Genomic DNA, 23,034 nt, shown 5'->3' with positions numbered 1-23,034 from the left:
AGCCAATCACAAAAATTTTCAACTAAATCCATGTGTGAATGCATTTGTTGTAGATTTGTGTGAATTAAGCTGAATGAAAAAGGTGTGTCTTTTTCAGAATACAGTTATTTTTATATAGTGTTATTTTGGCACATACAGTTTAAAATTACTTAGATCTAGACATACCAAGGGAGGTATGATTTACAAAATTAATTACTTTAAGCTACTTGTCAAATCTACACAGGAAAGATCAGCCTTGACAGAAAGTATTTAAGCACTGACTTCTCTCTGTCTACTGATAATACCAAAAAAATCCAAATGTGTGTTTACACATTATGTATTTTTAAGTCAGGCTTTACTACCAATCAATTCACAAACATCTGCCATGCTACATTCAAAATGTTCTCCAGAATGAACTTTAATTTCCTCTAAATACCACATTAAGCACAGTAAATGGTCCACTCAAGATTTTAGGCATAATTATGTGCATTAAGAATATAAATATTTTCTTGATTCCCTATGATTTAAGTTAGCAATTGTAAAAGCCATCAGCAGAGAGTATGTCAACAGTGCATGTGTACACTGCTCCTTTCTTTCCCTCTCCTGTGGAACAAACTGGCCTCTCAAACTCTCCTCACACAAGGAGACCAAAGAAACTGGCAAAAAAAAATTTATACAATTCATGACTGTATTTATCTTCAACTTGGAATGAAAGAAAGGTGAACATTCCCAACTGACATCATCAGTTAGAGGAAATAAGAGTTCATCCATCCGTGAGAACTCTGGCAAGTGCTTGCAGCAAGAGGTCAGCAAATTCTGCTTGGCACATCCCATTCATCAGAATATTGCAGGAAGGAAAGGTTTTCATCCAGTATATATTGGTAATGAGAACAAACTGAATCTACCAGCTCTTTGCTGTATGTGAAGTATCCCCCATACCATACTGGTGATTTTAACAACAAATGATGAACAAAAGAACATCTTTCAAACAGTTACTATACTCTCAGGACAGGACCAAGACATTAAATGTAAGGGAGGAGAATGGAAGGGATTAAAGCTACTTAAACCACCATTAGGAATATTTTGCTTTACTCTTCATAGTACATATATGCTGACAAACACAATGGCCATAGGCTGAGTGTAAGTGTTCATTATTAGATCATTGTCCATCACAGTAACAAAACAAAGCTTGATGCCTTTCTTTTAAGCTGAATAGGCACTATGGTGGTTCTCATACCATTATACAAAAAAGGAGTCTCTAACTGCTCTTTCCATAACTGCAATTGCTTTTCCTGTTAAAAAATGTGCTTGATTTGATAAATTAATCTTACTTTTAAAATGACAGACTTTACAATGGAGACTGGTGAAAGCATCCCATTCAACCCAACACTGGAAGTTCAAATCCAGTGAATGCTGATCCTGATCTACTGCAGAAGCCGCCTTTCAACAGAGAATTGGAAGGTCAAACACTGTGCACACTGATTCTGACCTAAAGATTGTGTCTTCATGTCACTAACATCAATAATCTGCATCACTTCAACTATAAACAACAGCCTTGTAGTCAGATAAGTAGATCTCAATACTGTTAACATAAGAATTCTTCTGTGCTGGAATTCAAGATTTTGGGCATCGACAAAGGGCTCAAGGAATAGCTATCTGCTGCAGAGCTGTCAATTTCTAAGGACTAGAACTGAATCAGGCTGGAAGGACATTGGAAGAGAATCCTGAAATATTGTTCACTTCACTGTATTAGATGGTATTAACTTAGAGACTTGTCTCCAGGACTGAAAAATCCCACCAATTAAAAAATATTTTTTAAGATTAATTTTATCATTTGTACATTCTGATTTATAAAGTCATACATATCTGAATTTTACTTGGAAATCCTCTGCTATTCAAAATGACAGATCAATAATAAGCTAATAATAAAGTTTAACTCAATATCTATCTAATGTCTCTGCATATACCATCATCAGACAGATTTTAAATATAAAAGTACTCTGACTGCTTTCTGAAATTATACCTGCACTGTTTTAATACATGCAAATAACAGGAGTATTTTTATTCTATAATATCTCTTTAGAAGGTTATAGCCAAAATAATATTTAAAGGTATATAAAGTCTGAAAGACTAGTACCCTTAATAACAGTAAACAGTCATTTCTGAGAAGGCAGTGGGAATACTTGCAAAACAGACAATACACGTGCAAAGGAAGCTATTCCAAGCTTATGTCAACATTACGTGTTGGTGATCTTGGATCATATTGTGCCACTGATTTTTAAGTAGAACTTGAAAATGATTTTATTGATAGCTCCTTAACAACAGTCAGCTATTTTATTTCTGCTGACAGGGGATCAATTCTCTGAGAGACAGGACAAACAGTTAACACTACTTAACTGCCAAGCCAGGTCACTGCACAAAGGTAAATTTACCACCTGTAGGCAATGTAGGCTTTCACAGAGGAAAAATGATAATTAACAAGTTATAACACCATGCAAAATGCAGGCAATCAAGTACAAATCTCAGATTTAAGTCTTGCTGACTGATAAATAGTGTCAATTTTTTTTTCTCCTCCTAAACCTTTTGGAGATTTCAGACTACCAAGTTACAATCGTGGTGGCTTATTGATGAAGCAAATCTTCTAAAGCAGACAATTCGTATTTATAAAACGAGACAAATGACTTCTATAACTCTCAACCAGTTGAAATTCTTGAGACATTCTCAAGCATCTTCACCTTGAATTGTTCCAAAAGGAATGGGGGAAAGAAAACAATAAAAAAGAGAGATACTAAAATTTTAACATAGTGCTTAAAAACAAAACCAAAACAATCTATGAATATCAAGTCTTTTCCTTCATAACCTCCCGGTTTTCCTGAAAGGAAAAATGACTGGGAACACTTGGTGCAAAGACAAGAGCTGTTTGTTCCACATCTCTGCTACAGAAGAAGAATATTCCTAGGAATAGAATATTAGCAATGGCTGTGTATTATACTGGCAAATAATTTTAAAAGGCAAATCTTGAGGAGTTGTCTCCCAGTCCTGTCCCATCCTCTATTTTTTTGAAGACAACCTGTTTGGAAAAAAGTATTCATTTCAGGCCATACTGTCTCTTCATAATTTTTTTTCTTTTGCACTAGAAAAAGCAAGCCTTGAACAGTAGCTGCAAGTGCATGGAAACATTACAAATTGTGCTGGACAGGGAACTCTCCCTGTGACAGACAAGCTAAATGCAGAGTGCAATGGACTGGGGAAGTGCAGACTGACCAAACTGCCAAAATATACTCCTAACATCTGGCTATCCCTTTAGGAAGATGGAATAATCTTTAACTGCTTTTTTCACTAATCCCACATGGTTTCCCTCCTAGACCTGTAAATCATTTACTGCATAGTCAATCCTGCTATAGTGTACTACGGTATGTTATATATAATGCAACCACAGGCCTTGTGTGCAAGCCAAAACATGAAAGGAAAAGAGGCAAAGCAAACTGTACAGGAGTGCCTCCCAACCCAGTGGATGTACATCTGAAGCCCAGTAGTGGCCAGAAATGCCCAAGAGCTGCTGTTACAGTCTTACAGCTACACAAACCTGCTTCTGGAACCCGCATAACTGGACCTAAGGATTGATTTACCAGGAGAAGAAAGGAGCTTTCACAGGCCTTCACCAAAAAAGTCCATTTTATGAAGTCTAGTGTATATACATAACAATTCAAGCATGCAAGTCACAGGGAAGAGAGGCAAGAAGGTCCAAGATCAGCAAGATTCAGAGGCATTATGCCCCCCATTTCCTTGAAGAGATTCCCTAGTGACTATAGTTCCTCCATGCAGCCTTTGTCTCAAGGGAAGCATTAATTTGTGCCTCCCCACTCTGTTCAGCCACCCCTTCCCATGAAACAAAGGAATTTCAAGCCTTTGAAACCTCTATTGCTGTTGACAAACTCAGCTGAGACTGGTCATGTGTAACAGCTATTATTGGGAACAGAACGGGCAGAGCAACAGGACGTCAAGACCCTGATCTTTTCTGTGCATGTGTTCATAAAAACAGGATTAAGGAAACACAACAAATGACAGGAAGTGTATGTTACAAATACAAGGTGACAAAGTCATTTTGACAGGTGAACTACAGATGAAGTAATGGTAAGGAGACTGAAGGAGGAGGCAATGAAATGGATGAGAAACTGAAGCTGGGTAAAAAAAGATTATTATTAAAGATTTGAAATTTTTCTTTAATTAATCTAAATTGCATTTCTAGATTTGAGGTTTTTTATTTACTGTCTCCCTTAATTTGAGGATAATCTGATATTTTCTGTTTTCAAAGACATACCAACTTCCTGTAGTCAAAAAATTACAAAGAACAACTCCTGCCATACAATCATAACTGTACCTACCACCCATTAAGTTACACAATCACTATTACAAATTCTACTTAAAACACACTTCAGTTATGATTCTTTGTAATCACAAAAGTGCCAACTTCTTCCTTCACACATGAAGAACATACATGGTGATATAAAATACTCAAAGCATCCACAGAGGTACACTCAAAAACTAGATAGGAATGTTCCATCACAAGGAGCTGAGAAAAGCTGTTTCCAAAGACAGCCACACAACAAAGTGAGTGAGAAGAGCACGAGGCTGGGCAGAACAGCATCACAGCACTCCTCATTTTCATCCTGTCATACCAATGTGAAATTTAGCTTTAGGATGAACTTTGAATTCGCTACGGACAGGATTTTTGCTTGCCCCTTTCTTTAACATGAATTAAAAGGTGAAATACTGTGTGGATGCTATTTGAAACTGCAGGCATAAACTGCACTGTTCGTCTAAGCATGTGAAACCTTTTGTGAAAGATAAAAATCGCTGCCCACATGTACTCAGGGCTGGGTTCACATGACAGATAAGACCTGAAATGAAGGTTCTTAAATGAAGGTTTTCTCTCTCTGGGCTTACATAAAGCCTTTAAATCTTCCAACAATAGCTATTTTTTCTGGCCTAGACGAATCAAGAAATAAAACAGTTTTCATGCCAGATGAAGACTAGTTCTTCACCAACAGAAGCTACCACAGAAGTGCTTTTTAACACTGGATCATGGAGCAGAATATTTTGGAGGGGGATGCTCACTTTCAGCTCCTGTCTGTTTCCAGACACTAGGCAGGGTCAACAAATTTCAGTGCACTTCAATATTAATAAATTAACCTGGCAGCACCAATATAACAATGTTTTTCTTACTACTTGCTATCAAAAAATCCATCCGAGAAAACAGTATCTTCTTAATATTACTTGCTAGACATAAATAATCTATTTCCACTCTGATAAACTGTTGTAATAATTAGAAAATGCATTTTATATACCACCTGAAATATTTATAGAATACTAATGACAAAGAAAAATGAATGACTATTGGCAAAGTATAGGGGACTCAAAAGACAAGTAGCAGTAAAGCAACCATTTGCAAAAAATATACTTGGAAGTTGATAATTATTATACATTACTAATTTACAAAGAAACATCACTACTACCCTGTGATAATTGAGCTCATTTAAGCAGATTTCCACAACAACATTCTAAAATTATTTTCAACTAGCAGTCTTAATTTAACATGCACTAAAAGACACAAAGTGCAATCACAAAAAAAATACATTCACTTGCTGGCTACAGGAATACTAATATCAACATAATACTAGAACTTAACAGCAGGAATAAGTCAGAAGTAACTCTGAATTACAACTTAGACATTGATGTAGATTTGACAAAGGATTGGCAATTCACATACAAAGCTGTATCAGCAAGAAAATAACAGCTGAATTTCAAAAGTTACAATTAGCTACATCTATGAAATCTTAAACTGACAGCACAGCCAGTCATTCTAGTATTTTTTCAACTCATAATAATTACTTTAAAATAGATATAAAAATAGTAGTAGAGTTTTGTATTACATATGTGGGATCAATAAGAAAACCCAACAATACAAATATTTCAATTCAATGCTGACAAGACTTAATGATTTACTTTTATAGGTCATGTACTTACATATTCAGGTTTTAATTTCTTGTCTCCTCCTCTTACAGCTACTTTTTCAAGCTTATCTATGCTCTGCATGATCAACTCCTCATCCTTCAGTCTAAGTTCTTCATGTATAATTTCGATGTCACGAACAGGATCTACACTTCCTTCAACATGAGTGATATCATCATCTTCAAATGCTCCTAAAACAAAACAACATTTAAATTACCTATTAAGCTAAAAAGACAAGAAATATGTATTTAGAACATGCTATAATGAGTCAAGAAAGTTTGAAATTGAAAAGCCACCCATGTACAAGTGTCCTGTGCAATGTTTTATCTCATACTGGTTTAGTATGTTAATTTACACATCAACTCCAGGATCCAAAGCTCCCTCTCTGTATACTCAAAGCACAGCACTTAGCCATTTCAGGACAGGACTTAGAGCATTTAAGAGTTTCTCCTACAAAGAAATAGGCTGGAGCAGTTTCCTGAAAATGGCTGGTGTGTTTTACAATATCTAACCCAGAAGTAGCAAACACAGTAGCTAAACTGAACATCGTGGAACATTTTAATACACAGTAATGATTACAAGAATGATGGAGAGAAAACCTTTCAAATCACCTTGGCAGACCTCACTGGCTGCCCAATTTCATGCATTAAGAAATGAAGAAGTTCTAGACAAAGAATTCTGAAGTTCTGAATGACTCTTAGTGTTTCCAAGGGAAACAGGGCTTAGAAAAAAAGGCCTGAAATCATCTGGCAGACCTCGTCCCTGTTTCAATCTACTTTATCACTGTGGTTCTGACGGTGATTAGATAATGAACCACTCAGACACACAATTTACACAGCAGCTAATTTCATCGGCCTGATTTGAGGGTATGGTTTTTAGGGGGCCATCAAAGAAGCAGATGAAGGTGCATTTGTCATATATGAGTGACAACCATTCACAGTATCTGAACAAAATGGTGCTGGCCCTTATTAGAAACACATGCTATTATCACATATTTAAAGTGCAGTTGAAGCCATAATTTCAAATTGCCAACTGGAAACATAAGGTTAAAACAACCAGATATTACTGACGCATGTGTGCTGACTTCATGCCCTTCTGATGACAATCTGGCAACATAATTCAACTAGGATTGAAATTATCAGATAAGCAGCATCACTTAAAAAAAATCCTACTCCCCCCAAAAAACCAATACATGCTTTAAAAATAAAAATATTAACAGATAAAAAGAGTTTATTAATTCTTCCTGGATCAATTTTCAGAGTATTTGCATGCCTAACCTGTAATATTAAAGATATGCATGAGAAATCAACCATGAAAAGAATGTTTCTTGAACATCACCAAAGTTAAAACTTATTTCTTACATAGGAAAAAAATTCAAGATGTTTCTTGTACTGAAAAACATAAGAAACAGGGTAAACAATAAACAATTCCTTAATTGATATACAGAAAGTTGTGGGGGTTCTTTGTCATCATGAACACCTTAAACTTCATCTTTTGTTTAAACTTACTGTAAACCAAGATTTTAGCAACAAAGCTCCTACACCAACGCACATGGAACACAGGTTTAAAAGGTTGTTCATAGTCAAATATCAAAACCATTTTTACATAAACTTATGAATAGCCTTTCAAATAGTGGTTACCAGAAGTTCCCTCCTCTCTCATTAACTGTTACTCTCCAAAGCTGATCAGTGAACTCGCTGGGTACAAGTAGAATTGCCTCAGCAACAGATCCTGATGCTGGCCATGATGGGAGAACAGGCTCAGGCTGCTCTGTTAAATGGAAACACTCCACACTAATCTATACCAGTGCCAGGCAATCAAGGAAGAGATCCCATAGCCCTTGTCTTCCATAAATCCTTACTTGCACACCTGACAGAATGGGATGTAGGCTGTTCAGATGAGCAAATATTAGAGAACAGCTTAACTACTCTGTTCTAATTTACAAGGAAAATATTGAATAAAAAGGGTAGAAGCAGGAAGATGTCACCACACAGACCAACAAAAAGTCTACTTGCCTCAGCCTTCTCAACAGATACGTTGCATTCATTCACTAAAAGTTCAACTTTCTTCCTTATATCAAGAAAAAAAGCCTCCATGACCATGTAAATAATATCTTCTCACATCCTTCTGCATCTAGTGTCCATGGGTTTAAAAAGCAACAAAAATCCCCACACTGTTAAGTCAGGGGAAAAGCTGCATGACCATGAAGATCTTACATTTAGAACACAAAAATAAAAAGTAAAATAAACAGTTTGTTTTGGTCTTAAGGAAGAAGTTTATTTGAAAAAGCAAGTGTAAGGTGAATTAGCAACAATAAAACACAGCTTATATATTAGTTATATTTTTCTTTTTTCTTCAACAACAGCTTCATTTCTTCACATCTTCCCATTCCTTTTCACAAAAAAAAATGTTCTTTATTCATTCAAACCCAATTAATTCAGTGTATTCCCACCCCTACAAAAGTGACTCTATAGCTTCACCTTCATTCTCTTCTCAGCCCACTAAAGCCTTTAACCCATGGTCCCTTCAATGTTCTGCCAGAGTTTTCTTCAAGTCTCCTTCTTCCATCATGCCTGTGTCAGCAGCCATCCTGCAGTTCACTCAGGCAACAGGAGGACAAGAGATCTGTGTCTGGCACAGGCGGTTGCTTGCTTGCATAAAAAGCCCCTCTTACTGAGCTGGTGATTTCCCACTAGAGGCAACAATTTACCCTTCTTTCCTCCTCACTGGGTTGCTTGACTCTCCTCATGGAATGAATGAACAGTAGTTGTATATTCCATTAAAGGCATGGATTTTAAGTTTAAATTTCCAATTTTACATTTGGAGGAATTCCCATTTAGACAGACACAGTCCATACGAAAGTGATAGCTTTAAGATATTTTTTTACACACAGAAGACCAAACTGGCAGTAATGTCCACATCTTAGTACAAATGAGAGATTTTTCAAGGCAACAAGACACTGAGCTCTTTTTGTGAATCTCTTGATCAGAGTTTCTATGTCAGCTTCAGCCATCAACCTAAACCAGATCACACTCTGACCAACAGCCTAGCTAGAGACACGACAGGGATACTCCCTCAGGGATGAGGGAGACTCAAGAAGAAGGGAAGGAAAAGGCAGAGTGACACCACTCGGATGGAAGAGCCTTAGTTTTTAACTTTGTCTCAATATCCATGTGGGATGTACCCTGAACAATCTATTATGCCAGCCTCCAGCCTGCTCTGTAGTGATGGTCTGCTACAAATCCCACTGAGCACTGTAGGGAATTCAATTCCAGTCTGCAGAGCTGCATGCAGACATAGCAAGCCAGAACTGGTGGGAACGTTAGGAATTAGGCTTTGGGCAAGAGATAAGATCTCTTGGAAAAAGTACAGATGTGAGAAACTAGCAGTTAAACTACTAGAAAAATGTTTTACTCAGTACCTGATTTTAGAAACTGCCTATATAAAAATGCAAAGTAGTAGGAAAAAATGGAGTTGCAAAACTGAGTTTATAAATAAGTTAAACAAGAAAATGTGCATATTATTTACAAGTTTCAATGATGAAAATAAGAACCATAATCTCAATCTACAAACCCTACCTGTAACAGATTGTTAATAGCATTTTGCTATTTATTACTTTGTCTTTCTGCCTTTGTGTGAAATTCCTCTGTCAAGCAAGGCCTTTACCTCTCTTTTGTTAGGGAAGATGATATGATAGACCCACCTTCCCTGCAGCACACAGAGCAGCAAAACAGAAACAAGGCTTTATTTTAAAGTACAACAACTGGAGTACTAAGAATCCCATCACTGTCCAGTTAAAGGTAAAGATAATGCAATAGCTGTACAATGAACATGATGCACAAGGTGGACACAGGCTAGGAACACTGAGTAGCACCAGACTAGTAGCTGGTATGGTGCACTATGTAGAAAAACAGTCTGATGAACAAAAAACTGCTGAACTGGAAGCAGGGAAAATGGGAGGTGAGTCTTGAGATAGAAGATGACAGCAAACAAATGAGAATTTTGTTTTTCTGAAGGACCAGGTAAGACTGCCTTGGGTATCAGGCAAAAAAACCCCAAAATCAGTTTGTTTATGGACATTGAAGAAGAAAAATGAAAAACAAACATTGACAAAAAAATCCTCATATTAGTTTATCTGATGCTGCTCTCTCATTACAACAGAATCTATGAGAAAAATATTGGGGGAAAGGAAAACAGACATTTGGTAGTCTTATTTTGATCTCAAGCTGAATATAGCTTGGGAGAGCTTGGCAGAAAAATGAGGGAGCAAAGGTTCCCCAAAATTATACTAACAGGGCATCCAGATGAGGAAGCAAAGGACTAGAATGGGATGGCTGTAAAACAGCACAGACTGCAAACATGGCCACGTGTCAGAGGTAAAGCCCACACTGACGAAGAGGTGTGTTTAAATTTTGTGAACCTCAAACAAACCATGTCTGTCTTCTTACTGACATAATGAGGCCTCAATGTCTGTAAATAGGAGGGAGGTTTACAAGGTTAGCAACTTGTTCACACAATGTCCTCTGTAGTACATGCACACCTGCAGGATACAGGCAGCTGAGCTCTGTGGTCTAGCATCTCAAGTTTTCATTAAGAAATTAATTTTTTCAAAGTTGTGCTAAAAAATTCATCTTTAAAAAGCTGTTATGATATTTTGGAAGTTCAACAAACAACAAATCGATCTAACTACTTTATTTATTTTAAAATAACACTACTTAAAAAGCATATTTACAATTAACATCTCCAAAACTAGTCACACCACTGTGTTCTCAAGACAGTATAACCTACGGACAATGACCTTCTCCAATGAATAAAATAAAAATCCATTGTACTTCCCACATCTTCACCAATGCATTTGCTTTTAAAACATAAGGGGCCTCAGCATTTCTCAAACATTACCCCAAAGCACACCACCTTCCTTTTGACTTCTTCCTTGAGTTATCGTGCCTGTGCTCCAAAACTGCCTTCTTTCTACTGCAGGAAACTATGGCATACTACTGTAAGAGGAAAAAGGAATCAATCTGCCATATGGGCAAAAAAATACATAGATAAAATAGACTTACTCAAGAATCTCCCCAAGGAACCATGTGTTTGTCAACAGCCAAGCTAATCACACAGCAGTAACAGGAAGGTCAACTGGGAAACTCTAATTAGTAATTTAATTACTTTAAAAAATCATTACAACTTCTCAGGTATCTCTCTTGCATATCCTAGCAGAGGTAAACTATAATTTTATCAGAAGTTTGTCAAAAGGAAGTTGAACAGAAACCATGTTTCTTATTTTAAGTATCCTATATATAAAAGCTTTTTCTCAAATAATCTCCCATAACATCCTGATGGATTTGCACTCTACCTTTAAAAACCCTGTCACTTCCTTTAGTGTACAAGAGCAAAGATTACAGAGTTAAAAACATCAGGCTCACTGCAAGTGAAAATCTGCTGTGGTAAATTCCCTTAATGTTTTAGCAGTATCCAGATACTGCTATTAAAACAAGACAAGTATTTGGACAGGAAAGTGGTAAAGCATAATACTGGAGCAGGATTCATTTTTGCCAGCTACCAGCCTCAAAATAATGATATAAGCTGAAATTACTAGAAGTAAGGAGCTTGGAAATTACCACTGCCACACCCAGCTCCCTCTTCTCTTGTCCTTAGGTTCAGACTTGAAATATTCTTCAGTTTTGGGGAAGGGTTTATCTTTAGCTGAGCACTTTATCTGGGGTGTTTCAAATATATGTTTTTAAGTGGCATTAAAGATATAATGCAGCAATAGCTGGTTGTGCACATTTCTTTCAAATTATTGGCTTAAAAATGCAGAAAACAAAACGAATGGAGAAGATGTGCAACTTGATTATGTTTTTTTCCTGTGGAAGTGCAGGAACTGTCAGTTTGTAAGGTCTTGATGGCAGCCAGGACACACAGTCTAGATTTGTTCTTGACAAGCAAAACTAAGAGCACATAAATATGTATACAGGACAGCCATAACGAATGTCACTTTTAAATGGTATCATCTAATGGCATGCACATTTCTTCCCATTTCTTTCAAAAATCAGCTTCAAACTTCCTTTGACAAAATTTACCTCTCAGCCTCCAGAAATTTTTGCATTGCTTATGTTATACCTGTCAAGATCTGATGACTGTATGTTATGTATTCATCTGAACAGAACCACTACACTTAGTTACAGGCTATCATCAACCAATTCATTCTCTTGCTAAAATCAAGTCATCCAATTACTCCTTGACTAATCAAGGCTGTTTTGGCTTTTTCTTTTTTCAAAAGGTACTCAACAGCATAAACAGTTCACTTACAAGAAATGGAAAGGGGCTAATCAGCAGAATTATTGTTTTGCTGCCACAATTTGCAGTATTTAAATGTAGTTGCTGATTGGACTGAAAGTTTTATGATATAGCATATAAAACTAGTTCGACATAAAAACGAAGAAGCTGCCTATAGCCTAGACCTTACTGTTTCTAGCTGCCCCAAGCTGCCACTGAGATGCTAAAATCCAAATCAAAATACTACTCCTAAACTTATCTTATTCTGCTCCTAATTGCAATTATGGAAATTAATTATTATCTTCAAGATTAATTTCTCTTTTATATACCAGTCGCTTCATTTCTCTAATTATCCTTACCCTTAAACTAAAATGTAACCAAACATTTGGCTAACACTAAAGCTTCACATAATGGCATTCTGGCATCTTGCATTCATTTACTAAAGGTAAGCAGTGTATTTGTACATGTTATGCTGCAATTAAGGGGGACATTTACAATTTGATCAGAATCTGAACTGCATCACAAGCTGAAACTCCCATTGGTATTTAGGGTAATGATCAGCATTTTTTGTCAATAAACTATAAGGGAATGTTTAATAACACCAGCACAAACCAGAGCTGGAGAATAATTGGTACTTGCACTTCCTCTGCACATACATTCAATGAGTGCTATCAAAGGGAGCTGCTCGGCACAGCCGGGCACGTCACATCACGGTACACACACACCCCCGGTCCAAGCCCTGACACAAATGAGCAATAATATCTATCTGGCCACTCACTGTGGGAATGGGGGACAGAACAAAACAAACTAAAATACAGCAGCTTGAGTGGGAAGCTGCAAGTAGGGTATTTCTTTGAGCTACAAAAAAACAAGACTAGAAGTGTAAAAAAAAAATTATAATTAATATCTATACTTAGACTGGCTTGACATGCTATCATCAGTATTCCAAAGATTTAAACTGTAAAAGATACTGCTATTTCTGACTGAGGTACAGGTATATTTAACAATACAGAATGTACTAAACTTTGATGATAGTACATTTTACTATGCATATTTATTATTAGAAGGAGAAAATACTACCATCAGAATCAACATTTTTACAGCTTCTTAAACAAAGCACATGTTAACAAAGAACCAAAAATAAAGTAGGTTTAGCATGTTTTCCCTTACAAGCTAATTTCAAGTGAAATTAATCACCTGTAACACAAACCCAATATTCTTTAAGCAGAGTAATTTTCAGTTGAAGAAGATGCACCTGCCTACCTCTTCAACATAAGCAAAATCATAAGCAAAATCAACAAAAAACATTAAATAAAACGTTGTAGTAAACCTTGACTTCTGAAGAAAGAATTTTTTAGACATCTTTTGTGGCTTTGTTTTGTGCTACAGCCCCTTAAGTTTTGTCTTCATAAAGCCCTAACTAGTTGTAATCACTTGCAGTCTAATTGTGGACATTTATCTGCTTTTCTTATGCATAGAACATAGCTATTAAAGCTGAATGGTGATGGTGTGAAGTATAGGTTAAATTGGGTGAAATTAAAGCAAATTACTCTGGGATGTGGAACTCTGAAAATAGAAACCGCCAATGATTTGCAACCCTCTTGATGATCAGCTTCACAGAACCCTAAATGACAAGAAAACTTACATATTTTAAAGTTAACTAGATTTTTTTAAAATAATATGTATAAATTTATTTCAAATGCAAGCAGTCACTCTAGCAATAATTATTTTGTCTTACCTGCATCGTAAAAATATAAGAAAAGGTTTTCATTTCCATTTAAAACACTTGTTTTTATTCTCAAGTTTAGCTGATTTTTAGCAACAAAAACCAGTTCAGAATATTAGGAGAAGCATTAATGACTTTGAACACAACATTACAGTTTATGTGTACCATATGGCTATACAGACACAGGATGGTAAAAGCAGCTGCTTTGGGCTTTCTTGACTGGTGTAGTACTAGGACTTAATTCATTACTTACCTATATAAAAGACAAGCAGCTCCATTTACCCTGCTGAGCCCTAATACCACAGCAGTCAGGAGAGAGCAAGCCGCTCCCCAAAAGTCTGAACCAGCAGCTGAATGGCAGCCCTTTCAATACCAAAGCTATTGGGAGCATTTGACAAAAAAGGGCACGTCTACTTCTGCACCAGCAGACACACAATGAGAGCATGGAGAAGCAATACAGGACTCTAAATGACTGAAGTATCAACTTCTTAAGCATACAAAGAATTTACATTTGCATAAAAGTACTCGTAAATCGAGTACTGCACAAGGTCAGAGATAAAAATTAAAATCTCCCCGGGAAACACTGAGGCAAAGCAATTCACTTCAGGACATGAGAGTTGGCAGAAGAAAACACAATCCAGCTCCTGACAGAGGCAGTTTTATCAGAGAAAAGTTGTTCCCAGGATAGTAACTCCAATGAGCTTCTCTGTAAAATCCTGCTCCAGAATGTGTAAAATCCACACTCTTGAGTGTGCCTGGCAAATATCAGTGATTTATTTCAGGTGTAAAATGTGTTCACTTGCCACTGCTCTCATCCTGGCACCACAGCCACTACGTGGCTGTAGTCATCCCTTCACAGGCAAAACCTTCCACCTGCTGAGATTTGCCATCAAGTTGGTCATACTGAGTAAAGGACATTATTTGACAGTGGAAGTAATAAATCTTTGAGCCCTTTGTCCCTGTTTGCCAAGGGCTTGCTCTGACTGCCCTTCATTATGTATTCTAAATACTATCACTGAACTTCCCACCAAACAGTTGGGACACAAATGGGGCATACTCCTAAATTTCTTTTCTTGCAAAACATTACCTGGGTAATTGACACAGATTCACTATCAAAAGACACCTTGGGAAGGGCAGCACTCGATGTAAAACTTTTTGAGATGGTTAGCATGTCACGTAAATTGTTATAAATTTCCTAGGAAAAACTAGCCTCTTTGCTCAGATTTTTACAAACCACAATTGTGTTAACTGGAAGAAGGGGTCAATTAGGAACTTAGCCTGGTCAAAAACCTAAATACCTGAAAAATGCATATGCTTGCTTCAGAGACAAGTGCTCTTGTCACCCTGAGCTCAGTCCCATTCTGTTTTATGTTATTTTCTGTTCTAATGACTGAAACCCTCGCTTTGTGAGTTTAAGTCATGAAAAGAGAAGCAAACAGAACAAGGAGGATTCTCCAGAGAACTCCCCTCCCTGGTGAGTGTTCTGCAACAGCACTTCCTGCATAAAGCATACAGCACGCAGCAAAGTCTGGCCACAAACATCAGTGGATAACATGTCTCTGTGTACCATACATCCAGATTTTCCTACTCAAAAGTAGACTGAAATTTATATATTTGTAATCTGATGGAATCTACACTGTACAAAATCATAGTTTCCTAAGCAGAAACCATTTGGAAAGTAGAAATATGCCCATATGTATAACTGTGCATTCCTACTGCCTCCAGAAACACCCTATGTCTGTGCTGCATGTTGCCCCTTTTTCCTGAAGGTCAGTCATCCTGGTCTTCTCTTCAGGAATACTCAGTGTCAAGCTCCATGGTGCCAGTCATATCTGCAATCTCTGAGGGTTGCCATTACAAAATATAACTGCTAGCAGTGACTATGTTTTTAAGACAATATATCTACAGAGGTCATGAATAGCAACTGGCAGCCATTAGCAGAAACACACAGGGCAGTTCTACCTAGCCTTGAATGACCAGATACATAGGAAACATCTTAATTATTCATGGACTATTTATCTGAGTCACAGATTGATTATGTCAAAGGTGCAGTAATATAAAAAACCCACTTGAGCACTGTAGTTTTTATTTGGTTTGGAATAGCACTACTTAGCAGCTACCATGACTGTACTCCTACTGAAACACTCTGAATTCCTAATGCTATAACAAAGTCCAAGCCACTAAACTCTGCTGAGCCCACTCTGACTCCTGTGCAGAGATAGCTCAGCTCCCTGTTCCACATTCTTCACAACCTGGAAGGTTGGTCTTTGCAAAATAATGAAGAGAATGAGCAGTTCAGTTCAGCACAGAATGCAAAATTACAACCCTCCAGAAACCCACAACAAAGAGTATAAAATTGTTTCAATACAGCAACTTCTCTTCAAAAGCATTTAAAGCAATAACTTAGATATATAAACACCAAGGGAAAAAAAACTCAGTAAGAAGTTTTCAGCTACGAGAAATGCGTTATCCAAGAAGATTCCAAATATTCTAAAAGTTAAAATTTTGCTATGATAAAACAACAGCCCTACAAAGCTGTCAAAAGTCCTTGCAGTGCCTTACAAAAATGCTATAAAAATGGATTATAGAATTTGACTGGTGAGGGAAAAGAAAGCTATGTTTACAGAGCACTCATTGTTTACCAGAAGAACAACACAGTATTTGGAAGAAGAGTACTTACGAGGAGTTGTAAACTCAGTCCATCACATGTTAACAAAGAACCTTACTTTCCATTATCTCAGTGCTGCACCTTTAAGGAGCTATTTTGTTGCACAAGGAAAGTGTGGAGGAGTAAACATACTTAAGGGAAGACCAGCTGATGTATAACAAAAATGAGAGTTTGTAAAGATTTAGATCAGCAAATATTGTTTTACCAGTGCCATAGGTATGCATATGCCCTATATGAATTTGTAATGAAGTGCAATGTGGCTAAGTGAATAAAATAGCTTTAAAAACAAAAGCAATATGCCTCTCAGTAAATTTACCTTACAAAAATACGCCTCATCATAAAGCCTTCCCTCTGGACATTCTGACCCATATTCATAATGTAAAACAAATTTAATGCAAAAGAAACAATACTATTAATCAGGATTTATCCTTTGCAAATCAATTCCAATTTTAGAAAAGTGCTGCCTATGGGTTTCTAGTAATAAAAATTAATAACAATAATTTTTAAATATATCATTAGCTTTAGCTGCATCATTAGGTTAACAGCTTATTATTTTTCACACACTATTTTTCACATGTTTACTTCTCTACAAATTAAGAGATGTCACAGTTCTTAGGACCTCACATCACACTACAGGCTTGCAATTACAAGAAATATCAAATGACCTTTTTAGAACAGAATCTGAAATACTAAAAACACAAGGTAATATATAATTTGCATCTTATCTGCGATGCTAAACTTGATAAAGAGGGTTTGCAACATTTCCTGTTCAATGTTCAAATCTTCATGTAAAAGCTGACCACACAAAACTCGATACTAATATTTTATTTTGGATGTTAAGTCTGTTCCTTCACAATCATCAAAAAACCATCCCAACAAAAAAATAATAAATTGCTTGCTATAGACTGGCTGGCCCATCACATGGGAAGTAAAGAACTCATTTTGTACATTATTTTAGTAAAGTAATCCCTAGCCCTCAGACATTCACTTTTTTCCTAGCAACCTTTTACTTAAATGGCAACTATATTGTGGAACATATCAGTGTGTTCTGTAACTATCTGGCACCACCTAGTAGCCACTGGCATCTTCTTTACTAGAAACCATTAAGAGATTGTGTTAAGAAATTGTGAAAGGCTGATACTGAATATGCAGGGAATAGTAACTCAGACTTTTTGAACATCATATGGTCAAGAAAACATTTTATGTTGAATTAGGTAGGCAGGTATAGTCACTAACTACTTGTGTACTGCGCAAATGACTTCTGGCTTCCTTGAAAAAGTACATTAAGTACTTGTGTGTATGTAGGAGTTTTCAAGCAATCTAAGAATCTGCTAGCAAATTTTAGCAGCAGTTGACAAAATGCACTGTTTTATACATGTATGCAAAAAACTGGCCTGTTATTCCCTTCTCCTAGCCTCAAAACACACAAATAAATTAGAAACCGAGAAAGAAAACACAGACTTTGATTAACCTGAATCCTGGATATACAGGGTGTTTTTTCTATGACTGCCAGAGCAGAGTGCCTTGTAGGCCCTAATATGAATATATCAAGGCTACTTCATTATGTTCCCGAGGTGTGACTGGGTAGAAATCTTTATTTCCAACAGTATTACTTCTTTAGCCTGCAAGCAAGTACAAATATGCAGCCCTGCTGTTCTGCTCCTTGCAAAATAAATATATGATATTTTTGCAACATCTAACCACAGCTTTTTAAGCTGAAACAGTTGTTCTTCTTTTACTTTAGATGTCAAATCCATCACAGAAAAGAATTTTGTTTATAAAAGACCTCCTCAATGAAGCAGTTCGTCTCCCTGCCATTTAGCTCACTATATTTTTACAAGCACCAGGCTGAGCAAACTATGATTGAGAGAAGCCATCTTATGCACATTGCTGTTGTCCCACATCATTCAGAACAAACCTTTTTAGATCGTTAACTACCACAGGAGTGCTGATTACACAGGCACCAGCAATTTCCTAACCAATGACCACCTGAACAATGATGTGTTCAGCTTCTCAGACCCTGAAGCCTTTCAGAGGTGAATCATTTCACAGTTTGGAACTAGATCTCCATAGCAACTTCCCTTTGAGGGTTTTAGAATCACCATCCCGTAATTCTATGATCATCAAGCTCAACCATTCCCAATGGTTCTTTTCACAGCAGATGGAAAAGGAAGCCTTGAAATTTTACAGTCTATTTCAAGCAATTCATCTGGCAGCCTATTAGAATTCAAAATATTTCGACCTTCAATCACAAAGCATGTTATCTGAAGCTGTGGTGATCTCAAGTCAAGACAAGCAGACGTTTTAGTCTAATCATCCATGATGAGAAGAGACTGACAAAAACTCTTAATTCAACCACCATCAAAATGCTTATTTTAACTGCATGAAAGTCTTTCAACAGGCAATGAAAACACACCATGTACCATTTTATCACAACCTTCCATTCAAGGGAAATACGAATTCTGAATATTGGCATGGATCTTTGCACTCCCTGACTGCTTTTGAACAAATATCTCCTCCTTGGAAGTCAGTATAAATCCAAATCTACCACATTATTTTTTTTCAACAGCTGTCAAGGAAAATGATAGAAGCAAACTGCAATTAAACTTCTCATGATTGAGTACAATAATGTTGCAAATGAGTTACTTATTGATAGACCCAGTTCGTTATAGGCATCTTCTAAGAAATACAAATCACTTACTACTCAGAAAATAAATACCCATTAAATTATGAAAACACAGCATTGGCTAAAATCTTGAAGCAAAGCTCAGTTTCATGATAATCATATTCAGAGGGATGTTTAAAATTGGGGATTTTTTTTCCTTTTTCTGTTCCCAATTCCTAGCTCAATTCCCTCTGTTTGGCATTAAAGAAACGTTTCCCTTCTCCTGAATGTTTCAGTCAACCACTGAAATAATCCCATTCGGGCACAAGAGCTTTAAACTTGAAAATATTTTCACCTAAAACTCCAGGCTGATTCATTTATATTCATCAACCTTAAACATAAGCTAAAATCAAATGTTTTAAAATCTCACCTCTGGACTGCTATACACTACTATGTTATTAATATCGTTATCTAGTGACTAAAGAATCTAGAAGACTTCAAACTTTTCATATGTCAAAATGCCACTAATAGATTTTTACAGAATGAGCAGTAAGTTTACTTTAAAAAAAATTCAAAGAATCACCATTTAGTGACTTGGCAGTGAGATGCTGATATTTAACAACTGCAGTAAAATGCATGAAACTTGAAAGCAACAAGAGAAGGCCCCCACCTGCACCCAGACCCCAGTATCCATGAAGAATAGTGAAATGAGGGAAATAAGGGAAATTAACATATATGTTATATTTTGTAACATTTGTAGAGGAAGGAACACTTAATTGTTTTACTTTCTTTGAATGACAAAATGCATATTCAGAGTCCCTAAGTAGTTAGTTAACTGAGAGAGTGGCCACAATTGAGACCCTCTCCACAGCACTTAAAATGCCACATTTTATTAGCCTACAGAGAAAAGAACAACCCCCTCCCCCTTAACTGACCTTATTCTCCTAGGTATCAGCACTGCTGAGCCACACTCATACAACTACTTCAAAGAAAAACTCTTTAAAAATTAGGAACTTATAAAAATAACCCATAAAACTAAAAGATCTTGAATACATGATTTATTGAGTGGTAGCTTACTGAGAGTTAAAATACTGGTGAAGTAATTTTGAAAAATTACTGTAAAAGAAGTGATGATGAAAATCTTTGGGGGAATAAATTGGCACAATAGAGGATTTATGTTCATATATTTTTCACTGTTTGCAAAGCAGCCTGAGATCAGAGCTACACAGCTGCTTACATGTACTACTTGAAGATCTGAGGGGAAGTATCTGAACATAACCACAAAATTTAACTAAGGATCAAGCTAGAATTTAAGATAGAGTAAAGCAAATAAAAATGTTATGCATCAACTGAAAATGCAAACTGTTTATTTCTATGTACAATCGACTGAAATAAACACAGACCTTATTCTAGCAATCTGAGAAAGAAACACCATGGGAAAAAACCTTGAGTATGTTAAGTACCATCTCCTGCAAAGACCAGAGATTACAGCAATTACATATGAACAATATTAAAATTCTTAGTGGTTTTCAATGCTAGATCGGTTACTACTGCAAATATCTTTTTAAAGAGACAGAGCAGTTACAGGATATGTTTTACAATACTCATCATTTTTGCTCAAGAAAATTTTCAACTTTTTTTATTTCACTGTGGAAGGCAATCAAATATCTTTGTTATCAGATGTTTTAAATCATCTATAAAGTTTAGCTTACTTCTTTTTGTTTGTTTACCAAATATAATAAACCCACCGTGTACAACCCTTCATTCAGCATTTGGTCCAGCTGAAATTGAAAATAAAACTGTCCATGACCACCAAGTTAATTGAACATCTTGCTAATTAAAAAGTACAACTGTCACTGCAACAAAACCTACATGTGTAGACAGAACTACATACATACATACATGTAATTTTGCAGTGTAGCTATTGCTAAATGTAACTTGAACAGGAGCATTTAAAAAATTCTTTAGTAATAGTAAATTAGAAGTATCTTGCATTGTACAGTTAGACTGCCAGCAAAGGATACCTATTAGTAAGACACAGGCAAATCAACCTAGAGTTACATCTTTACAATCTATTCCATGATTATGCACATGCTTTAAAGTATTTTAATGGTATTTTACCAGAAATTTCTCATAAATATTAATTTCAAAATCTAGGAGGCAATTCTAAAAGCTGTCTTCATATGTCTCTAAGAATGAGAGCTGCACTTCCAGCTTTTCTTCTTCCCAATATTCCCACCACCATATCTGAAAAACCTCATCCTAAGCACAGTAGTTATATATTAGCTCACCGTTTAACAATCTAGAATAACCTTAAGTTTATTTCATAACATATAATCAAGCAACATACAGTAATTAAAGCACACTGAAAACAGCAGTTACTAGCTAATTAACATTACAGAAACACTTTTCTTAATGCTAGAAAAAGACAAAGATTATATAAAATACTGTAGCATGACGAAGAGTTTGTTATGAACCTTTTTGTTTAAAACACTGAAAACTTCAACTTGAGAATTTGAAGTTAAACTAGTTTTAATTCATGAATTAAAAATGTCAGTGCAGGTTCTGCATGATTAGGTAAGCCATTTAGGGACTACCCTTGCACCACATGGTTCCTGCAGGGCACGGACCATTCACATAAACCACTACATCCCAAAGGACAGCTCACCATCCATAAACATGCCCAACCTCTACATTATCCTCATTCCCACAGAGTAGAAGAAATGATACAGTCTCACTATTTTCATGGCCAATGAAGTATTTTGGCATCACCACAGCACCTGAACTGCAGCAGGGACAAGCAGCAGAGGCTCTCTCAGGCTGTGACAATGACAGGCACCCTGGGCTGGAGTTTGGGGATGGCTGCCAGGGAGCCTCTGTGCCCTTCTGAACACACTGGTTTGCAGTGCCAGTACAGCAGCAGACTTTGCTAAATAGTTATTTTCTGCTTTGCTATTAAATTACCACTTTAAAACAGTAACAGTATTTTACCTCTACATTACCTCCATTTTTAAACCCACTTCTTACCCACTTCTACTTCTTACATCATATTTTATATTTTATATCTGTCTGTATTAAAAATAATACCTGAAAATGCTTACGAGGTAAACCTGAGTGTACAATCAGCTCTAGCAAGCAGTCTCTGTGGAGACCAACACTTTGGTATGAAAATATACTCTTATATTTTTTCCCCATTATTTAACAGTTTCCATTTATCCTTATCTGTTCTGACATATTTTTATCACTTAAGAGAATTTTTCAATGTCAGGAATTATTTTGTGTCACCTGCCATGTTTTCTAAGCTTTCCAAACACAGTGCATATGCAGATGTATTACCTTTCTGCACAGTTTCAAGATGACTAGATGGGCAAACACAAGGATTACAGCTACAAAGCAGTAGCTGGTTAGTAGTAAATGACATCAGACCTTCCATAAAGCCTGGCACACAACCACAGCTAATTTTGTGCTCACATCCAGGCACAGGGCAGTGCACAGGCAAAAACATGGCCAACACCAAAGGGAGGGCAGACTGCCTTTCTCAGCAGTACTGCCTTTGTTTCCTAGGCACTGTAAGCTGGCAATTCTATGCACACCCTTGCTGGGTTTCTTTAAAATTTGAAATCCAACAGATGTGCTTATACAAAGGTACACCCAAATTCTCAAAATTCTCTACACATGAATATCAGTATGGACATTTGTACCACACAGCAAAGAAAGCCTGTATCAAGCAGGCCACTTCAAACTGCCTTTTAGCATGAGAAAACATGT

General features: G+C 36.5%; 1 protein-coding gene across 2 annotated transcripts in view; it reads right to left on the bottom strand.

Annotated features, from left to right (window-relative positions):
* The window catches only part of OLA1 (Obg like ATPase 1), a 118,997-nt gene that overhangs the window by 42,602 nt on the left and 53,361 nt on the right, over positions 1-23,034 (bottom strand). For both annotated transcript variants that reach the window (XM_036386617.2, XM_036386614.2), the window contains exon 5: positions 6,007-6,182. In XM_036386617.2, coding sequence (XP_036242510.1) covers positions 6,007-6,182 — 176 coding nt within the window. The remainder of the gene's footprint in view (positions 1-6,006; positions 6,183-23,034) is intronic.

Source organism: Molothrus ater, chromosome 7, assembly GCF_012460135.2.
Source record: "Molothrus ater isolate BHLD 08-10-18 breed brown headed cowbird chromosome 7, BPBGC_Mater_1.1, whole genome shotgun sequence".
Lineage (NCBI taxonomy): Eukaryota > Metazoa > Chordata > Aves > Passeriformes > Icteridae > Molothrus > Molothrus ater.
Note: the sequence above shows the minus strand (reverse complement) of the source record. Positions and strands in the feature narration are given on the sequence as shown.